At 39.7% G+C, this 23,545-nt stretch overlaps 1 protein-coding gene across 1 annotated transcript; it reads left to right on the forward strand.

Annotated features, from left to right (window-relative positions):
- The first annotated feature begins 6,805 nt into the window (after positions 1-6,805).
- On the forward strand, positions 6,806-22,626 carry LOC132561092 (inositol 2-dehydrogenase-like). The gene is made up of 7 exons (XM_060225823.1): positions 6,806-7,029; positions 12,080-12,150; positions 14,002-14,110; positions 14,888-15,015; positions 15,414-15,646; positions 22,008-22,176; positions 22,520-22,626. Exons 1-7 carry the CDS (start codon positions 6,806-6,808, stop codon positions 22,624-22,626), a joined length of 1,041 nt encoding a protein of 346 aa, XP_060081806.1.
- The last annotated feature ends 919 nt before the right edge of the window (positions 22,627-23,545 follow it).

Genomic DNA, 23,545 nt, shown 5'->3' on the forward strand with positions numbered 1-23,545 from the left:
GTTGCACGGATTTATACATTAAACCCACAGGCATCTAGTTGTCACCCACTCCATACCATAAGGGGCATTCCATACGTCCAAACGTTGAGAATCAGGCGTATTGTTTCTGATGACGACGTCTTTACACGCAGCTGCTTAGAACTGAAGTCTCATCTACTGAACAGGGGATAAAAAGCAGTTCTGATCGACCGCGAAATCGATAAAGAACTAGACAGGGCTAGTACACTTGAATACTATGTCCGATCAAAAACTGGGAGAGTACCATGTGTAGTAACTTTTCACCCCACAATGCCACCATTGTCAATAATTTTCCAGAAACACTGGCAAATCGTGTTGTCGTCCAGTAAACTTCATAACATTTTCCCGGGACCACCAATACTAGCTTATCGCAGACCGGAAAACATCAAAGACCTGGTGGTAAGCGGTAAACTACCAACAACTTCCCACACTCTCGGAACTGGCTGATTCAACATATGTTACAGTAAGAGGTGCAAGCTTTGTCCGTATGTGAGGTCAACGGCCAGAACTACCACATCCTCCAGTCGGTATCCTGCACATCGGCCAATGTAATGTACTTGATTACGTGTGCCAAGTGCCATTTGTAGTATGTAGGGGAGACCAAAACACCACTTAATCTCAGCATCAACAACCACAGATGATCTGTCAAACAGAAACGCCAGGATCTGTATGTAGCAAGACATTTCAAAATGCCAATTCATTCGTGGCATGACATGCAGGTTGTACTCGGTGACTACTGCAGGAGTCGGGGTGACCACCAACGCCTCAGTAAAGAACGACACTGGATCAACCAACTCCAAACCTGCTACCCACACGGCATGAACGAGATATGATCTTGCTACTACATACAGGTCCGGTCATGCATGCCTAGCAGCCGGTACATCTCAAGCTACCGAAGGGGCATTTTTTTTTAAATAAACTTTCTTGCTCTAATTATTGCACTTTTTTATGTCGATTTTTATGTCTTTATAGATGCCGTTCCGTTGTAGAAGACCATCTGGATGAGCTTGTACCACAAAGGAAATCTTGGGTGTTTGCTCTTTGTTCATGGGAGGGTAATGAGCAAAAGAACACTCGGATTTAAGACAATGTGGTTTACATGTTATCCAAGACACCGTTCGATATATTTTTCGTGTAATTGATGTAAACGAAATTAAATTAAGGTCAAGATAAAGACTTAGGCGCAGGATTTGCAAGGTTCCAGTTTTGACCATCCATATTTGACGGATACGATCAACTCTAACGATTCAGTATATCGATACACGGTGCTGGGCTTTCCGGGACAATTCTGTGGTTTAAAGCTTGCCAATCTAGCAAAAAAAAATACGTCGCATATATTATTTCATTCAGTATCTAAAGCAAATGAAACGAGTACCAAGATTGAGTCGTTTCGATTAATGCAACGACAACAGCACCATTGGCGCTTTCAAGCAGTTCTGCAAGGACTGGGAAGGTAGTTAGAACCTCTGGGGCTACGGCCCCATGTCCGAAAAATTATGGGATATTTTGAAAATGAATGGACAATTGTCAATAAGCACAGTTGTCAGAAGTAACTTTTATTCGCTAACTACTGAAAGTTTGTTTTCTGCATTTCCCCCCCCCCTCCCCCTCCCTTTTTTTGTGCGCAGACATGTTGTAAAACACTCTTACAAGCTGCGGTGTGATAGGGTTGGGTAGGGCCAATTTGCCGATATAATAAGATATCGGATGTTCGCTTTGTGGTGTACAGTCAGCAACTCCAACAATCCTCTCATATTGTCCAAGTGGTATTTAAATGACTCGACACTACGTTTTGCATAGTACTATTGTTGCTTCACATTAGTTTTTGATGTCAAAGTTGGAGATTTTCTGTCCTTGAGCACCTGCAAGGTAATATTATATTCATACACTCTGCACGTAAAGTAAGATAAGGAAACTGATAACAAATTTACTCTTTTAGCATTAATATGTTAGTGTTTACAATTGTACAAAAGTAGGAAATAAAAATGTATAAAATATTTACATAGGTAAGTATGCGCTATTCGCACAAGGCGCATGTCCTTCCCAAATCCCTGATCTAAGTATAGATCATGATGATGACATGTCCGGACACAAAAGCTTCACCCTGGGTAGATAAACTGCAAACCAGCGAATTGAGATGATATGGAGTTTCCGTGTTCGCCAATTTACAGATTTTGACGGAACACTTTCAAGGACATGTTTGATTACGGTCACATCAATAACACTGATCCACTTGAAAAGTATTCGTCTCTGCGTTTTAGGATCGATTCAGAAACATTAGTCGTTTTCCTGAAAACTTGGAACACGCATAGAACTTGTTCACAATGGCACAATGCTGGCGAGGTCCTTGATGTACTTTCTCACCAGTCGTTCCTGTCCGGTACATTTTACTATTCTTTACCACTGCCTTACAGCCTGGAAACCCTAGACTACCTTTGTGAAGAACACACATTGGTTCTAATGATGCAATTTCGATGAACTGCTTTCTGGGTAAAATCCTGACGCGGTCAAAAAGATTTCGACACTTGGACAATGACACAATAAAAGTAGTTGATGACAATAGCAGTGAAACTGAGTACAACTGAGTACTACAAGTGGTTTGATAGTGGTTAATAAATAAACAACATCATGACCACTGTATCAAAAGGTTTGTGATGCGCATGTATCACATGACGATGGTTCTCGCGAAAGTTCATCACACGCTTGTATATTAATGTTGCTCCCTTAAACAGTCTTCATTAATGCATTCATGCAAAGTATATGATGTAACAAATTCCTGAATCGATGACGTCACGGTGTTTGCGAAGCGGCAGTTTTCGTAAACAGGTCTCAAGAGTCGGATAATTAAATGTCAAATTTTATTTTTGTCATTCTTTAAATTTTTTTAAAATTTGAAATGAACAACCCTTTCGCACATAAATATATGTGCTGTATGTTTAACTTTCAACAGGAGTAAACGCGTAAGAAATATGCTACCTCCTATGCGAGAGCCCATCGACCCGTCAATGTTGATACAGTTACGTCCAGTTGATTGGAGTGGATGTCCAGGGAGCAATGTTGTGAAGTCCCTGTGATATGGACCCTGACTTGGGAATTTGTTCCGAGTCCGTGATACTGACCGTGGGTTAGGAATTCGTGCTAAGTCCATGTGGTATGGACCGTCGGTTAGGAGTTCGTGCCAAATCCCTGTTATATCTATCATGGGACAGACATTCGTGAGAAGTCCTTGTGGTGTGGACGGTGGGTTTGCCATTCGTGCCAAGTCCCTGTGCTTTGACAAGATCCTACTTGATAGAGAAGTCGGACAAAAAAAAATTAAAGACACAGAGATAGGTCGGACCGAGAGACGAACATAGCACATGCAGACATTCGTTTAAAACAGGAAATGAGAAAGACAACACTTCTGAGATAAATAGAAATGGGTTTTAAAAGATAAATATAGACTAATGTGTGGAAGTGTAGGGTAATATCACCTGTAGATCGAGAGAGCAACAGAGCGAGGTGACATATCACAAGTTGGTTCCCGTTACGTGAAATGTCACGACACACCACGTAACTTTATAAAACCTGATTATTTTATCTTAGAAAACCTGACCTGATAAGCTTAGTCGTTCATATGAAGTTTCCATGACCAATATCTTGTAGGAGAGAAATCAGGTACGTGGGATTTAATATCTCTGTGAGATGCTCTTATTTTCTAATACAATATATCAAAATTGATGACATTTTCTTATTTTTCTTCTCTATGTCATTTGGTATGTTAAATTTATCTTCTGTGTGTAACTCGTAGAGAGATGTTAAATTTATCTTCTGTGTGTAACTCGTAGAGAGATGTTGAATTTATCTTCTGTGTGTAACTCGTAGAGAGATGTTGAATTTATCTTCTGTGTGTAACTCGTAGAGAGATGTTAACTTTATCTTCTGTGTGTAACTCGTAGAGAGAGAGAGATGTTAAATTTATATTCTGTGTGTAACTCGTAGAGAGATGTTGAATTTATCTTCTGTGTGTAACTCGTAGAGAGATGTTGAATTTATCTTCTGTGTGTAACTCGTAGAGAGATGTTGAATTTATCTTCTGTGTGTAACTCGTAGAGAGATGTTAAATTTATCTTCTGTCTGTAACTCGTAGAGAGATGTTAAATTTATCTTCTGTGTGTAACTCGTAGAGAGATGTTGAATTTATCTTCTGTGTGTAACTCGTAGAGAGATGTTAAATTTATCTTCTGTGTGTAACTCGTAGAGAGATGTTGAATTTATCTTCTGTGTGTAACTCGTAGAGAGATGTTGAATTTATCTTCTGTGTGTAACTCGTAGAGAGATGTTGAATTTATCTTCTGTGTGTAACTCGTAGAGAGATGTTGAATTTATCTTCTGTGTGTAACTCGTAGAGAGATGTTAAATTTATCTTCTGTGTGTAACTCGTAGAGAGATGTTGAATTTATCTTCTGTGTGTAACTCGTAGAGAGATGTTGAATTTATCTTCTGTCTGTAACTCGTAGAGAGATGTTAAATTTATCTTCTGTCTGTAACTTGTAGAGAGATGTTGAATTTATCTTCTGTGTGTAACTCGTAGAGAGATGTTGAATTTATCTTCTGTGTGTAACTTGTAGAGATATGTTAGATTTATCTTCTGTGTGTAACTCGTAGAGAGATGTTGAATTTATTTTTTGTGTAAAACTTAATAGTGATATATCGTATTTATCTTCTGTTAGCAACGGTTGTACGGAAGAACTGCACTTTTAAATTCAAAGGACCTGTTTCACGGTACATTTGGTTTAGCCCACACCCCAATTTAATCTTTATTGTATGGTATTTGTAATACCCCAGTAAACTCCACAGAATGGTTAAAGGATTTAAAGTCATTTACGGTCTGTACAATGTTCTTTGCCACGTTTCAATTAATTTGAATAGTGATACGATTCACAACATGCACATGCACTTGACGCTATCTTCAAATTATCTCCTGTACGAAGGTAACGAAATTTCTTAAACTCTAGGCTGGTACAACTACCCGTATAGATTTTAAATGAATTGTAACGTGGCATACAGGATCCGGCAAACCTCCGATTTAGTTTATATTCACAACACAGCAACAGCCCACCAAGGTATATACCTGGTTGGATTCTGGTTCTCATCGGTCTATGTTATACATCAAATATCGTCCTTGACCACTTTTGAAACAAAAAGCTTGTGTACAAAATATTGGTACCAACGTTAACATGGATGGAGAGTACCACGAGAACCTTACTACTATACGTAATGTATTGCCTAGATTAGCACAAGGAGGACCCGGAAGAAATTCCATCGACGGCATACATCATAGTAGACTGTAGTGGTGGTGGTGTGTGTGTTTTTGTTAATGGTTGTGTGTGTTGTGTTTGTATTTTGACGTCTGTGTATGTGATGTGTGTGCAGTGTTGTGGTATGTGTGTTTGGTGTGTATGGTGGTGAAGGTGATGATGAGTGTGGTGGTGGTGGTGTGTGTATGGTGGTGAAGGTGATGATGTATGTGGTGTGTGTGTGGTGTGTTTGTATGGTGGTGAAGGTGATGATGTGTGTGGTGTGTGTGTGGTGGTGGTGTGTATGGTGGTGAAGGTGATGATGTATGTGGTGGTGGTGGTGTGTGTATGGTGGTGAAGGTGATGATGTGTGTGGTGGTGGTGTGTGTGTATGGTGGTGAAGGTGATGATGTATGTGGTGGTGGTGGTGTGTGTATGGTGGTGAAGGTGATGATGTGTGTGGTGGTGGTGTGTGTGTATGGTGGTGAAGGTGATGATGTGTGTGGTGGTGGTGTGTGTGTGGTGTGTTTGTATGGTGGTGAAGGTGATGATGTGTGTGGTGTGTGTGTGGTGGTGGTGTGTGTGTGTGTGTGTGTGGTGTGTGTGGTGGTGGTGGTGTGTTTATGGTGGTGAAGGTGATGATGAGTGTGGTGGTGGTGGTGTGTGTATGGTGGTGAAGGTGATGATGTATGTGGTGGTGGTGGTGTGTGTGTATGGTGGTGAAGGTGATGATGTGTGTGGTGGTGGTGTGTGTGTATGGTGGTGTGTGTGGTGGTATGTGTGTGGTGGTGGTGGTGGTGTGTTGTGGTGGTATGTGTGGTGGTATGTGAGTGGTGGTGGTGATGATGTGTGTGTGTGTGTGTGGTGGTGGTGAGGGTGTGTGTGTGTGTGCGTGGTGTGTGTGGTGGTGGTGGTGTGTTTATGGTGGTGAAGGTGATGATGTATGTGGTGGTGGTGTGTGTATGGTGGTGAAGGTGATGATGTGTGTGGTGGTGGTGTGTGTATGGTGGTGGTGGTGTGTGTGTGGTGGTGGTGTGTGTGGTGGTGGTGGTGGTGTGTGTGTTGTGGTGTGTGTGTGGTGGTGGTGGTGTGTGTATGGTGGTGAAGGTGATGATGTGTGTGGTGGTGGTGTATGTATGGTGTGTGTGTATGGTGGTGAAGGTGATGATTTGTGTGGTGGTGGTGTGTGTGTATGGTGGTGGTGTGTTTGTATGGTGGTGAAGGTGATGATGTGTGTGGTGTGTGTGTGTGGCGGAGGTGTTCTGGTCTATACTGCTAGTACATACACATTGAAATAACTTCAATATCATCAATAAAGGTAATTGAACCAATCACGAGAGAAAAATTATGACCGTTATGTACAGCCCTCAGTCGTAAAAAGTAATGATTTAGTTTGTAGAGCGAACATGTCGTGTTAGAAAACTCTCTATGAGATCAAACTCGAATCATTTACGGGAACGATTTCTTTATACACAACAAATTTATTTTTACAGATTTTAGTTAGAATAATGATGTCACACGTTGAAGTTGGAGCAGCCTTAGTTGGAGTAGGGAGGATTGGAAAAGTCCACCTAAGGAATCTTGTAGACATATCTGAGTTCCGTATTAGATGGCTAGTTGACGTCGTGGAAAGCCACGAGGAAATTTCTGAGCTCGTCAGAAAATACAGATTAAACGACGAAGCCAAGGTAACGACCCCTGAGGACCTAGACAGAGTGATGGACGATTCTAGGTAATGTTTTCTCATCCATACTTACATTTTTACAGGTTCTGGGAACTATCGACTTTTTTATATGAACTAGAACAAATATATGTTGAAAGGGGGAGAGTGAAGCTCCATATTCATTTTATAGCATTAAACATCACTACGAGATTTATTTCTATAGCAATATATAGGATGTCTTTCTGGTAGCTGCTGGTCACCTCATTGAATAACATACAGGAGGTCCGCCTCATGAATTCCAAAGCATTTAAGGTAAAAGAACTTGCCCAAAGACACAACAATGACAATACCGACTGATTTTCAAATTCCTATGAAATCCTTCACATTGAATCCTTATCTGATGTCACCTTATGCTCGAACCGACAGAGATGTCGGGGTGTCGTAGATATTTGAAGTACCGAAAGAGAACATTAAAGATTGTGTTTGCAATATAGAGATGAACGAGTATTATGCAAGTACATTTGAATATATGAAACAGGTGACAGGAGGTGAAGAACAGACATGAATCTTAGGTAGACATAACAGCAGAAAAAAGTGAGAAAGTCAATGTTTACAATTTCATGTCTTTATGCTGTATAATCGGTTCTCCTTCAATGCTTTTAATTAACATTCAAACCATTTATCATTTTACTTTCTCCTGTTGAAAAGTGCACTTTTTCCATTCACCGACTTTTATTGACAATGTTTTTCTTTCATTTTGATGTCGTCTATAGAAAGTGTCTTTCAATGTATTCCTCCACCGTCTTGTTTTGACAGTGTATTTCCACTGTTTCCTGTTAACAGTGTATTTCCACTGTCTTCTGTTAACAGTGTATTTCTACTGTCTTCTATAGACAGTGTATTTCCACTGGTTTCTGTAAACAGTGTATTTCCACTGTCTTCTATAGACAGTTTATGTCTACTGTCTTATGTAAACAGTGTATTTCCACTGTCTTCTGTTAACAGTGTATTTCTACTGTCTTCTATCCACTGGTTTCTGTTAACAGTGTATTTCCACTGGTTTCTGTAAACAGTGTATTTCCACTGTCTTCTGTTAACAGTGTATTTCCACTGTCTTCTGTTAACAGTGTATTTCCACTGTCTTCTATAGACAGTTTATGTCCACTGGTTTCTGTTAACAGTGTATTTCCACTGTCTTCTGTTAACAGTGTATTTCCACTGTCTTCTATTAACAGTGTATTTCCACTGTCTTCTATTGACAGTGTATTTCCACTGTTTCCTGTTAACAATGTATTTCTACTGTCTTCTATAGACAGTTTATGTCCACTAACAGTGTATTTCCACTGTCTTCTATAGACAGTGTATTTCCACTGGTTTCTGTTAACAGTGTATTTCCACTGTCTTCTATAGACAGTGTATTTCCACTGGTTTCTGTAAACAGTGTATTTCCACTGTCTTCTGCTAACAATGTATTTCCACTGTCTTCTATAGACAGTGTATTTCCACTGGTTTCTGTTAACAGTGTATTTCCACTGTCTTCTATAGACAGTGTATTTCCACTGGTTTCTAACAGTGTATTTCTACTGTCTTCTGTTAACAGTGTATTTCCACTGTCTTCTGTTAACAGTGTATTTCCACTGTCTTCTATAGACAGTGTATTTCCACTGGTTTCTGTAAACAGTGTATTTCCACTGTCTTCTATAGACAGTGTATTTCCACTGGTTTCTGTAAACAGTGTATTTCCACTGTCTTCTGCTAACAATGTATTTCCACTGTCTTCTATAGACAGTGTATGTCCACTGTCTTCTGTTAACAGTATATTTCCACTGTCTTCTATAAACGGCGTATATCCACTGGTTTCTGTTAACAGTGTATTTCCACTGTCTTCTATTAACAGTGTATGTCCACTGGTTTCTATTAACAATGTATTTCCACTGTCTTCTATTGACAAGGTACTTCCACTACCTTCTATTGACAAGGTACTTTCACTGCCTTCTATGAACAGTGCATTTCCTCTGGTTTCTGTAAACAGTGCATTTCCACTGACTTCTATTGACAGTGTACTTTCACTGCCTACTATTAACAGTGTACTTTCACTTCTTTCTATTGACAGTGTATTTCCACTGTCTTCTATTAACAGTGTACTTTCACTGCCTTCTATTGACAGTGTACTTTCACTGCCTACTATTAACAGTGTACTTTCACTGCTTTCTATTGACAATGTACTTTCACTGCCTTCTATTGACAGTGTACTTTCACTGCCTTCTATTGACAATGTACTTTCACTGCTTTCTATTGACAATGTACTTTCACTGCCTACTATTAACAGTGTACTTTCACTGCCTACTATTGACAATGTACTTTCACTGCCTTCTATTGACAATGTACTTTCACTGTCTTCTATTGACAATGTACTTTCACTGCCTACTATTAACAGTGTACTTTCACTGCCTACTATTGACAATGTACTTTCACTGCCTTCTATTGACAATGTACTTTCACTGTCTTCTATTGACAGTGTACTTTCACTGACTTCTATTGACAATGTACTTTCACTGCCTTCTATTGACAATGTACTTTCACTGTCTTCTATTGACAATGTACTTTCACTGCCTACTATTAACAGTGTACTTTCACTGCCTTCTATTGACAATGTACTTTCACTGTCTTCTATTGACAGTGTACTTTCACTGACTTCTATTGACAATGTACTTTCACTGCCTTCTATTAACAGTGTACTTTCACTGCTTTCTATTGACAATGTACTTTCACTGCCTACTATTAACAGTGTACTTTCACTGCCTTCTATTGACAATGTACTTTCACTGTCTTCTATTAACAATGTACTTTCACTGCCTTCTATTGACAATGTACTTTCACTGTCTTCTATTGACAATGTACTTTCACTGCCTTCTATTGACAGTGTACTTTCACTGCTTTCTATTGACAATGTACTTTCACTGCCTACTATTGACAATGTACTTTCACTGCCTTCTATTGACAATGTACTTTCACTGCCTACTATTAACAGTGTACTTTCACTTCTTTCTATTGACAATGTACTTTCACTGACTTCTTTTGACAGTGTACTTTCACTTCTTTCTATTGACAATGTACTTTCACTGCCTACTATTGACAATGTACTTTCACTGCCTTCTATTGACAATGTACTTTCACTGCCTACTATTAACAGTGTACTTTCACTTCTTTCTATTGACAATGTACTTTCACTGCCTACTATTGACAATGTACTTTCACTGCCTTCTATTGACAATGTACTTTCAGTGCCTACTATTAACAGTGTACTTTCACTTCTTTCTATTGACAGTGTATTTCCACTGTCTTCTATTGACAATGTACTTTCACTGCCTTCTATTGACAATGTACTTTCACTGCCTACTATTAACAGTGTACTTTCACTTCTTTCTATTGACAATGTACTTTCACTGCCTACTATTGACAATGTACTTTCACTGCCTTCTATTGACAATGTACTTTCACTGCCTACTATTAACAGTGTACTTTCACTTCTTTCTATTGACAGTGTATTTCCACTGTCTTCTATTGACAGTGTACTTTCACTGCCTTCTATTGACAATGTACTTTCACTGCCTACTATTAACAGTGTACTTTCACTTCTTTCTATTGACAGTGTATTTCCACTGTCTTCTATTGACAGTGTACTTTCACTGACTTCTATTGACAGTGTACTTTCACTGCCTTCTATTGACAATGTACTTTCACTGCCTACTATTGACAGTGTACTTTCACTGACTTCTATTGACAATGTACTTTCACTGCCTTCTATTGACAATGTACTTTCACTGCCTACTATTAACAGTGTACTTTCACTGCTTTCTATTGACAATGTTCTTTCACTGCCTTCTATTGACAATGTACTTTCACTGCCTTCTATTGACAATGTACTTTCACTGCCTTCTATTGACAATGTACTTTCACTGCCTTCTATTGACAATGTACTTTCACTGCCTACTATTAACAGTGTACTTTCACTGCCTTCTATTGACAATGTACTTTCACTGCCTTCTATTGACAATGTACTTTCCCTGCCTTCTATTGACAATGTACTTTCACTGCCTTCTATTGACAATGTACTTTCACTGCCTTCTATTGACAATGTACTTTCACTGCTTTCTATTGACAGTGTACTTTCACTGTCTTCTATTGACAATGTACTTTCACTGTCTTCTATTGACAGTGTACTTTCCCTGCCTTCTATTGACAGTGTACTTTCACTGCCTTCTATTGACAGTGTACTTTCACTGCCTTCTATTGACAATGTACTTTCACTGCCTTCTATTGACAATGTACTTTCACTGCCTTCTATTGACAATGTACTTTCACTGCCTTCTATTGACAATGTACTTTCACTGCTTTCTATTGACAGTGTACTTTCACTGTCTTCTATTGACAATGTACTTTCACTGTCTTCTATTGACAGTGTACTTCCACTGTCTTCAATTGACAGTGTACTTTCACTGACTTCTATTAACAGTGTTCTTTCACTGTCTTCAATTGCCAGTGTACTTTCACTGCCTTCTATTGACAATGTACTTTCACTGCCTTCTATTGACAGTGTACTTTCACTGTCTTCTATTGACAGTGTACTTTCCCTGCCTACTATTAACAGTGTACTTTCACTGCTTTCTATTGACAGTGTACTTTCACTGACTTCTATTGACAGTGTACTTCCACTGTCTTCTATTGACAACGCACTTTCACTGCTGGCTTTCTATTGACAATGTACTTTCACTGTCTTCAATTGCCAGTGTACTTTCACTGCTTTCTATTGACAGTGTACTCTCACTGACTTCTATACCTGAATGCCCGTTATACCTAAGCAGTGAATTGCTGTAATTACACCATTTTCTAGGAGTCTTTTAGTACCGGAGCTGTCTTTTTAGTGCTTTACAATTACCAAAATTTTCTTGGTTGGTAGTGTCCATCTTTTTCAGTTCCCTGTAACAAGTGTTTACTATTGCAACTAAACGGTAGGTTATAGCAACAAGACGTTTAATACCTGACATTACATAAAAGCTATCATTTTTACTTAAAATTAATTGAACAAAATGAACACCTTTGAGATTGTGTTGGACAGGGTTAAAGTCGTGATTGTCTGTACGCCAACCATTTACCATGAACACGTCATAATGAAGGCCCTTAAAGCAGGTACGTACATTTTTCGAAATCCTGAGTTACCGTTAAAGAACGTTCTGATTGGCGAGTTTTCATAACAGTTTTTTGATTGGCTAGTTTTTATCCCCATGATTTGAAACAAGAAACTCTATCAATATGACAAGCCTGCAGTCCAAAGAGTTTGTATGATGTTGCCCAATGATGTTGGCAGCCATTGATGACACCAAGCCGACATAAGATGACGGATTGTGGAAGAGTTTTGATTGGCTGATGAATTAAATGAATTAAGCTTTGATTGGTCAAAGAATTACGTAGAATTATCTGTTGTTTGTACGTATCAATACAGACCTTATAGAATTTTTTTTACTTTAATGTTGATAAACTACCCGTGACATTCTCGTCAATAGTAAAAATGTAAACAACACTTGTCGTACATTGTCGGTGATTTATCAGTCGCCATGTTTGTTTGTATTGTAACTTATGTACTTATCGTTAGTCATTATACATTACACTTTAATATGTAACATATCTTCCTGAAACTAGGCGATGTCCTGATATGTAGAACAGGTCCTTCTATCTCTATGTTGACATGTTTGCTAACATTCGTCCATCTGAACGAGAAAAGAACACTAGAAGACTTGGACTATTTTATTACATATTTGTACAGTGTAAAATGTTATTGAATTCGTGTATTTGATTTAAGTATGTGTACATCAGACCTCAAACGTTTTTCTACAGCAAACATTTCAACAATGGAGTTCGTTATTATCCTCATGTTATAATCTAATGTCCCATCAACAGGGCCTCGGGAGTTGCACCCCCCCCCACCCAACACCCCCTACCTCCACCCCACCCCCCACCCCCACCCCCCACTGAATCGAGACAAGAAACCTAAAACAGAATACTAATTGACCTGAATTGAGAGCACGAAACCTGAGACATAACGCTTGCAGATCTCTATCCAAGCAAATAAACCCAATTCAGACAACAAAACCCAAGAGAGGATACCCTCAGATTGCAGTCGAGACATGCCAATCTGATACATATCACCTATATACTGCAGTCATGACAATGAAATTCAAAACAGAACACACATAGATGGCAGTCCGGACAGAGACCTGTAACAGAACACCCACAAGAATCTTGGTCCAGACAGAGACCTGTAACAGAACACCCCCAAGAATCTTGGTCCAGACAGAGACCTGTAACAGAACATCCTACAGAAATCGTGGTCCAGACAGAGACCTGTAACAGAACATCCTACAGAAATCGTGGTCTAGACAAATACGCCTGAAGCAGAACACCTAAAGAAATCGTGGTCCAAAGGGAGACCAGAAACAGAACACGCTCAGACATCGTGGTCCAGACAGAGACCTGTAACAGAACACCCAAAGAAATCGTCGTCCAGACAGATACCTGAATAAGAACACCCAAAAAAAGCGTCGTCCAGACAGAGACCTGAAACAGAACACCCTCAGACATCGTGGTCCAGACAGAGACCTAAATCAGAACACCCACAGAAATCGTGATCCAGACAGAGACCTGAATAAGAACACCCACAGAAATCGTGATCCAGACAGAGACCTGAAACAGAACACCCACAGAAATCGTGATCCAGACAGAGACCTGAATAAGAACACCCACAGAAATCATGGGTCAGACAGGGACCTGAAACAGAACATCCTACAGATCGAAGGTTCAGCTGATAACACCGAAACTCTTATTTTCTGCGTATTCGGTGATAATTTTTTAAACCATTTTGTTAACAGAATGTCAATATCACGCTGTGATAGTTCTTTCATATACATTTGCCCCTGCCGTTGACAACACTTATTCATTTAACTGAAATTATTGCTGAACAATGATAAGAATGATTTTTTGCAGGGAAACACGTTTTCTGTGAGAAACCACTAGCGTTAACACTGGAATCGGTTAAGAATTGTTACGCAGAGGCAACACGACAGCGCAAAATCCTGTTCTGTGCCGTCAACAGGTAAAATGAACATGATAAACTTAAATTTATCGGTAGTTACATCTCCTAATCTGGTCTTCTGGAAATTCCTCCTTCGCTACTAGGTTATCGTAACTTAGGTCCTCAGCATAACAGAGTCCTTAGAAGGAATTAAAAACAGCTTTAAACTGCTATGATGCCCATTAATGACTTGGATGACATACTGCTTTGTTTGATTTCTCAATAAATGTTCGGGGTTGCTGAGCCCAAACCTAACAAGAGTTTCAGTGAAACTGATGAATGATCCCGGAAAACGACTTTCACGGACACAAAATTTTAACAAAGGGAAATAATTATTTAACTATGAAGTTGGAGGCCCTGAATTTGGAATACTGCAAATTCTCTTAGTATTGACAAGTGTATACACTATGTTTCAATACCTCCTAAATCATGCAAAATAGGGTGTTGGTTCTTGTACAGTGCGCCTCTCCTTGCGGATACCTATCTACATCTGGAGTTTTATGTTGAGACCTCTTTATAGTTTTTTGCGATATGCTCCGGACAAAATTATAACAGACGGACAAAGCAGCAAGTATTTGCTCTCCCTTCGTGAGCATAACAAGGAACAAACATACGAGAGGTGCACTAAGCCCATAAATGTGTGGTACATGTCGGGTACAAGTGGCCATTTTACGTGATTCTCAAATAATTTGTCTTTCTGATGACTCTTTGAACAGATATTCATTACTGACGTAATACCGAATGATAAAGAAACTTTTATTGGCATCTAGAACAAAAATTTAATTCATTTTATTTCAGACGATTTGATTCCCAATTCCGTCAAATTCGAGACGATTTATTGATCGGGAAGTATGGAAGTCTCCGGGTTATAAAGATGACGTCACATGACCTAGGTCAACCAGTGCAGTATTTAAAGCATAGTACTGGTAAATAAGTAACGCCAATAAGTATATTCTGATATATTTATCATTCTGCTTATAAAGTGTACTTAGATTTTCTATGTTAATTTGAGGATAACAAAATACAGTATGTCTGTCTGTCTGTCTGTCTGTCTGAGATGGTGAATGAGTATGTGTGATTCTCCGATGTCAATATTTCATTTCTTGCATACAATGTATACTTTATCGCAGAGTTCGGAGCTATATGGTTCATTGCAACACGTTGCGATATCTGTAAAAAAAAATCATGAATAAGATAAGATGCAAAAATGTCACGATTTAGTCAAATCAGCTTTGCAGAAACAAGTTTCATTTCATCAAATCAGTTTTTTGATAGTGCGCATTCTGCCAAGTAGTACCGGTAAATTGGTTTGCCTTGATTTTAGGAGGTATCTTTCTCGATATGGGGATCCATGACATTGACTATGTGTGTTGGCTGGCGGGCGAGAAACCAAATTCTCTAATGGCAACTGTGACCAGATCCTCCGAAAAAGCCGAAACTTACAAGAGCTTAGGAGAATACGATTCAGCATCCGCCATCTTGACGTTTCCTAGCGGAGTAATTGGACAACTCGAAATGTCACGTGAGAGTGGATATGGATATAGCCAAACAGTAGAGGTAAATAGTTAGTGGTTATGCACGAGCAGTTACTGATTATGTTTCAAGTCACGAGAACACGAACAGTTAGTGGTTATGTATTCAGCCATCAGAACATGAACCAATAGACTATATAAAACTTTGCCTGAATGCCGGCCTGTGTACAAAAGTAAAAACGCGGAAAAGATTATCATGCTGAATATCCCAGTCTGTCGGAACATCTATGCTGTTTGATTTTTAGTACATTTGAATTGCTTCTTCGGTACCCAGTTATTTCCATAATCAAGTCTTGAAACGTATACTCTCTTCAGACGTGCTTTGTTCTTTAAATCTACATAAATTCTTGCAATACTGATTGTAGTCATAACTTGACATCACCAGACATATGCGGAAAACCTGCTGCATCGAAGCAACGTTTTTGCACGTTCATATAAAGGGGGGTAACTCTAAGAGAAATCAGTATTTTGATATAGAGTGCTTCGTTAATGTCTTGTTTTCGACCGGTTCTGTTTACAAGCGCAAATAAGCAAATATTACGCTCTTTTAAAGGATTTTTTTTATGACATAGCAGTCTTTTCTTTATTTACGGATAAATGATACCATACTCAGATATGATATGAGCTGACAACTTCATAAATACATACATCAGTATATAAACCATAAAGGCTAACTGAACCAGCGTTCCACTTTACTTGCGATGGTGTGGCGACCTTGTCGTGAGAATGTTTGATATCGGTCTGTATAAATATATATCAAGCGTCTAAGTGAATTTACCTCGGGGAACTAGTACTCCTAAGGATCGCCGATCAAACCATGAGCAAATTCAACACGATAATCGTAGAGATGACATTTTCTTACAAATTCTAATCATAATAGTAATTGCAAAAATATTCCGTATCGTTCGGATATTTCGGATATTTTCACTGCCGTCCAGTAACATTGTATGATATATGGTATACCCTTTAGTGCACTTTCCGGGAGAAAAATAAATATGGCGCAAATTGACTGAAGCGGCTAATGAGTTTTTCGTCAAATACACAAGATTGTGTCTACCAGACCGAGGCTCGCTTGCGAGCATCATAATGATAATGATAAAATTCATTCCTGCTCACAATAACTTACTGAGACACCTTGTGCTAATGAACTGTAAGAACTACAAGTCATTACGTATTGTACTCGCTGTTCCATCGGACAATGTCCTCACGAGGATGGTGCTAATTTTCTCAGTCGGATATTACATGTACGATGGCCTCCATCTAGATTCAGCTCCCGTTTACCGTACTGTAGTATTTCATTTGGAACTGTTCTATAGTTGCGGTAGGTCTACAAAGGCAGATTGGTATGCCAATTCAACGAGGGTTTATCGATAAAAATGGATGTTGTGGCCGTTTAGATCCATCCCTAGTACAGCTATCGGCAACATTTCAGGAACCGAAGTCACACGATGATCGGAGATGCGCAAGATGTTATCATGGACAAGGGGCCTTAAAAATGTGACAGGAAAATGGTTTCCCAGTTGATCACAGGTCTGCCCCAGTTCCTATCATTTTAGTGAGAGGTGCCAATGTATGGACGTTAATGTTGCATTACACACTGCAAGAACAGTTGAGGCAGCTGACTCTCGCTAAAATCTCCCCAGACAACTGACACATAGTGTCCAGACCATTGTTAAGGAACGGGCGAGACAGCTGGTCATCGCTAAAATCTCCCTAGACAACTGACACATAGTGTCCAGACCATTGTTAAGGAACAGTTGAGGCAGCTGATTGTCGCTAAAATCTCCCTAGACAACTAACACACATAGTGTCCAGACCATTGTTAAGGAACAGTTGAGGCAGCTGACTGTCGCTAAAATCTCCCTAGACAACTGACACATAGTGTCCAGGCCACTGTTAAGGAACAGTTGAGGCAGCTGACTGTCGCTAAAATCTCCCTAGACAACTGACACATAGTGTCCAGACCATTGTTAAGGAACAGTTGAGGCAGCTGACTGTCGCTAAAATCTCCCTAGACAACTGACACATAGTGTCCAGGCCATTGTTAAGGAACGGGCGAGACAGCTGGTCATCGCTAAAATCTCCCTAGACAACTGACACATAGTGTCCAGACCATTGTTAAGGAACAGTTGAGGCAGATGGTCATCGCTAAAATCTCCCTAGACAACTGACACATAGTGTCCAGCCCATTGTTAAGGAACAGTTGAGGCAGCTGATTGTCGCTAAAATCTCCCTAGACAACTGACACATAGTGTCCAGACCATTGTTAAGGAACAGTTGAGGCAGCTGATTGTCGCTAAAATCTCCCTAGACAACTGACACATAGTGTCCAGACCATTGTTAAGGAGCCACCTAACACTTCTAAATCTGAAGTCCAAAATGGTAGAATTCACCGCACCGTCGGAGTCATTGACTGCTATGGTTAAGCAGGGTGTAGTTGTGTACCCACAGCGTGACAACAGACAGGAATTTTTGCTGCCACAAACGACTAGCACCATCATTCACTATTTTCGTTGTAATGGGATGGGCCTCGATGTGTTTATAGGCTGGACAGGGGCAGTCTAAACCAACAACAAGGTGTCAGTTATAGGGAAAGTCTGGCCAACTAATTTCAACTGTGTCCACCATGTGATTACTAGACCACGTCCACCTATTGGTCATTCTGGAGGTGTTACATTTCAACGTGATGAACATAGGCTATCCCTACTCAACCATCACAGCCCCACTCAAACATAGGCTGTTTCTACCCAACCATCTGAGCCCCACTCAAACATAGGCTGTTCCTACCCAACCATCGGGGCACCTATCAAACATAGGCTGTTTCTACCCAACCATCTGAGCCCCACTCAAACATAGGCTGTTCCTACCCAACCATCGGAGCACCTATCAAACATAGGCTGTTTCTACCCAACCATCGGAGCCCCACTCAAACATACGCTGTTCCTACCCAACCATCACAGCCCGACTCAAACATAGGCTGTTCCTACCCAACCATCGGAGCCCCACTTAAACATAGGCTGTTTCTACCCAACCATCGGAGCCCCACTCAAACATACGCTGTTCCTACCCAACCATCTGAGCCCCACTCAAACATAGGCTGTTTCTACCCAACCATCACGGCCCCACTCAAACATAGGCTGTTTCTACCCAACCATCAGTGCCCACTCTACTTCTCTGAAAAGGTGAATACAATGATTGGGAGACATAGACTTTGTACTGAGTGTGAATGACAGTAATGGTGGTTTCAAATTTTGGCCATTAACATCAGTGACGAAAGGACGAAACAGCTGTATGATGCAGTTCAACACATTGTTTGGCTCTACTGTATCGAACTCTAAATTATGAAAAGGTGCTATTCACGTGTGTGTCTTTTGTACAACCTCTGAGGAACTTTGAGAACATGTCTAATGCAGACAATATGTAAGAATTTCCAGGTTGTGTTAGTAGAGGAAGTGGTCCATACAGGTCAATTTCTAAGACCAGAAATGGTTGGTATGGTGTGGGAAATGAAGCACCTCTTCATCATAGTTTTGGTAACATTTTTAAGAGTCCTGGAGTGTTCTGTTTTCCATATAGGCAGCGATAGAAGAGTGTACATCCACTTTCAGACGTTTTACTAGGTCCCTCTCCTGATCTGAGCCTGACCAATAACATCCTGACGACTCCGATATATATCTGTATCAAAGTCCTTGTATGGAATGTTCGGACTATCAGGACTTAGTTGTTACTCACATGCGTTAATCATTTCCCGACAATCCGGATAAACACCAAGATTTGTACCTGCTGGTGCACCAGATTTAGTTGTCAATTCGAAAGCATTTCCCGATGTAGCGCTGTCCATTTCAGTATCTAGGTGATATGACTCATCATATGGACGATTACAGTAATTTTGATCGTTATTTGAAATGGATCAATCTCACCTGCACCACCGATCATTTTATCGCGATCATTTTGAGTAACGATCATATAAGGTGCAGAACAGTCCTTGCTACCATATAGTCTAGAATCAGACTTGCAGGTATCAACAACACTGTCACAAGTATGGGTTTCTCTCTCCTCAATGCGAACACCATCACCTCCTTCTATCCAGTCGGATCCATCATCAGTAAAACTCCTAAGATCACAACTTAAACGCATTGGTTTCCCTGTCAAAGCAAAAAAATGAACGTTTTTTCACCGACTCTTGTATCCGGTTTGGTCATGATCACGCTCAGAATCTACATCATATTCAACAAAGAAATCCAAGGATGCTAGGGATAGGGCAATGCTGGACTTATTAATGCTTGGTCAGAGTCTGTATTTGCAGTGAGTAACCGTTGGATAGTTTCGCTGAACCTACATGGTTACACGGTGCTACCTGGAGACAAGGCATTTGACAAGCAATCAGACACTATGGCAATTGATGCAAATAAAATATCAGAATTTTCCCAGAGAATAAGTCCTCATTTCTTATTCACATTTTGATGTTTCATTGCACTCCTTGCATCAATCTTTCCCAGCTCTGTTATCTGTCAAAACAAAACGTTCTCAAGCCTGTCCGATATTGTGAGTCGTGTTTTGTAGACACCTCTCACGTAGACACACAACCATTTCTGAAAGCGTGTCGTTGAACAGCGTGGCTTGGGTGACAAACATGAGTACTTGGTGAACCCGCAAAATGCATGTTGGTGAAATCCCATATGCAAAATGATCGCTCCACGAATATGTGTCTTCATTGCCCATTAAAAACTGTCGATGATGGGCATAAATGGCGTATATGTGTAGATATATGCCTCCCAAGGTTATGTGGTATTGTCTCTTAGGTTGTGTGGTATTGTCTCTGAGGTTATGTGGTATTGCCTCTGAGGTTATGTGGTATTGCCTCTGAGGTTATGTGGTATTGTCTCTGAGGTTGTGTGGTATTGTCTCTGAGGTTATGTGGTATTGTCTCTGAGGTTATGTGGTATTGTCTCTGAGGTTATGTGGTATTGTCTCTGGGTTAAGTGGTATTGTCTCTGGGGTCATGTGGTATTGTCTCTGAGGTCATGTGGTATTGTCTCTGAGGTCGTGTGGTATTGTCTCTGAGGTCGTGTGGTATTGTCTCTGAGGTTAAGTGGTATTGTCTCTGAGGTTATGTGGTATTGTCTCTGAGGTCATGTGGTATTGTCTCTGAGGTCGTGTGGTATTGTCTCTGAGGTCGTGTGGTATTGTCTCTGAGGTTAAGTGGTATTGTCTCTGAGGTTAAGTGGTATTGTCTCTGAGGTCATGTGGTATTGTCTCTGAGGTCGTGTGGTATTGTCTCTGAGGTCGTGTGGTATTGTCTCTGAGGTCGTGTGGTATTGTCTCTGAGGTCGTGTGGTATTGTCTCTGAGGTTAAGTGGTATTGTCTCTGAGGTTAAGTGGTATTGTCTCTGAGGTTAAGTGGTATTGTCTCTGAGGTTGTGTGGTATTGTCTCTGAGGTTAAGTGGTATTGTCTCTGAGGTTATGTGGTATTGTCTCTGAGGTTATGTGGTATTGTCTCTGAGGTTAAGTGGTATTGTCTCTGAGGTCGTGTGGTATTGTCACTGAGGTCGTGTGGTATTGTCTCTGAGGTTGTGTGGTATTGTCTCTGAGGTTGTGTGGTATTGTCTCTGAGGTTAAGTGGTATTGTCTCTGAGGTTGTGTGGTATTGTCTCTGAGGACTTGTGGTATCATGTTGGATAGATGTATGTCGATAGTGATGTGTACATATAAACAGTATTGGTATTGTACAAGTCTCCATCTGTAGCTCTATACATAATGTATTTTCAAATTGATATCTAAAGATATGCTCAATATTTCTCGAGTACCTTTGCGATTTGGAGATACAATGCATTCGATTACAATGCATAATTAGTTTGTTGTCTTTTGGTGTTAATTCATTGTTTCAAAGCATCACCATTGTTTTTTTGTATTTTTATTTTTGCCATGTTATCTCCCTTTGTATTTCGAAATTTAATACTACCATCACTCTGTAGATTTGAGTTATAAGATAATAATCATTGTGTTTATACTATATACAAAACAGGAAAACAGAAACATTATTAGTACCATGATATTTGTCAGGTCTTCGGTTGTATTATAACAGCTGACATGGTGTTGGCCCCTGATCAAAGTCTTTTTCTCTCACTTCAATACTATACCCGAAATTCCACATTTTATCTGGGCTGTGTCCTAGTATTTTCACAACCTGATGATAGTATTCCTTCTACTACCTATGCTGGCTACAATAAACACATTCACATAACTATCGGTTTTCTTTTCTTTTAAATATCAATGGAAATATGTTCAATGAAAATTCTACGTACTCGACATACAAAAATGTTTACAAGTAATTTAGTCCAGACTCTAATTTTTCAGACAGAGCAGATTTGTTTATCTTTGGCAGGTTTTTGGCACTAAAATGATTGCAAAGAGTAAAGATATGATGGCTACAAAAGTTGAGTGCTCATGCGCAGAGAGTGGTACAAATATAGGCAAGCTAAACGACTCTTATGTCACCCGATATCTTCAAAGCTTCCACACAGAGATGGAACATTTCTTGGACGTTGTGAAAGGTATGTAATAATGATCCCTGTTTTAATGTTGAGATACATCGACAAGCAAAAAGTACATCCTATCACTGATTGTAAGACGTTTAGAATTTTCACTGGTGAATGGATGTCATCTGACTGTTCACAAATTGTTTCTATCCTCAGTGCTCTACAGTTTATATTCTGTGTTATGATTTTATGTGGTGAAGCTCATTCTACAAAGTGAACTCCATCCTGTCATCCTGTGATTTAATTTACCATCATTAACCAAGAATTACTAAGTAACAACCTTTGATATAGGGATATTTCGTTCTCACTGATGTTCTATCATCACCAAATAACATATTTGTATTTGTTTGTAATCCAGGTAAGGCGATATGTGACGTCACACCCGAGGGTTACATCATCGCCTCCGAAATATCTGAGATGCTGATGAAATCTGCGCTAACCGGAGAAGTCCTTAAACTAGGATAACCTATTCCGACAAAAATTATCTGTTTATCTAAACAATCCTAAATCATTTCTACTCTCGGTGATGGATGTAGGTTCAAAAAGGTCTTTGCTTTCTTCCACTTCTATTTAACATACATACGTACTTTTGTTGTCATACATGGACATACTTTTGTGGTTGTATGAAGACATGGACATACTTTTGTGGTTGTATGTAGACGTGGACATACTTTTGTGGTTGTATGTAGACATGGACATACTTTTGTGGTTGTATGTAGACGTGGACATACTTTTGTGGTTGTATGTAGACATGGATATACTTTGGTGGTTGTATGTAGAAATGAACATACTGTATGGTTGTATGTAGACATGGACATAGTTTTGTGGTTGTATGTAGACTTGGACATAGTTTTGTGGTTGTATGTAGACTTGGACATAGTTTTGTGGTTGTATGTAGACTTGGACATAGTTTTGTGGTTGTATGTAGACATGGACATAGTTTTGTGGTTGTATGTAGACATGGACATAGTTTTGTGGTTGTATGTAGACATGGACATACTTTTGTGGTTGTATGTAGACATGGACATACTTTTGTGGTTGTATGTAGACATGGACATACTTTTGTGGTTGTATGTAGACATGGACATAGTTTTGTGGTTGTATGTAGACATGGACATAGTTTTGTGGTTGTATGTAGACATGGACATAGTTTTGTGGTTGTATGTAGACGTGGACATACTTTTGTGGTTGTATGTAGACTTGGACATACGTTTGTGATTGTATGTAGACATGAACATACTGTATGGTTGTATGTAGACATGGACATACTTTTGTGGTTGTATGTAGACGCGGACATAGTTTTGTGGTTGTATGTAGACATGGACATACTTTTGTGGTTGTATGTAGACGTGGACATAGTTTTGTGGTTGTATGTAGACGTGGA

The sequence above is a fragment of the Ylistrum balloti genome, unplaced genomic scaffold (genome assembly GCF_031769215.1).
Source record: "Ylistrum balloti isolate Yb309-2 unplaced genomic scaffold, AGI_CSIRO_Ybal_v1 Utg371146, whole genome shotgun sequence".
In the NCBI taxonomy this organism is placed as follows: domain Eukaryota; kingdom Metazoa; phylum Mollusca; class Bivalvia; order Pectinida; family Pectinidae; genus Ylistrum; species Ylistrum balloti.

Excerpts from the sequence above, each read along its gene's own strand:
- LOC132561092 (XM_060225823.1), top strand. The coding sequence starts at position 6,806 with ATGATGTCACACGTTGAAGTTGGAGCAGCCTTAGTTGGAGTAGGGAGG. Across the intron at positions 14,111-14,887 it reads CTGTTCTGTGCCGTCAACAG|ACGATTTGATTCCCAATTCC; the intron begins GTAAAATGAACA and ends ATTTTATTTCAG. Across the intron at positions 15,016-15,413 it reads GTATTTAAAGCATAGTACTG|GAGGTATCTTTCTCGATATG; the intron begins GTAAATAAGTAA and ends CCTTGATTTTAG.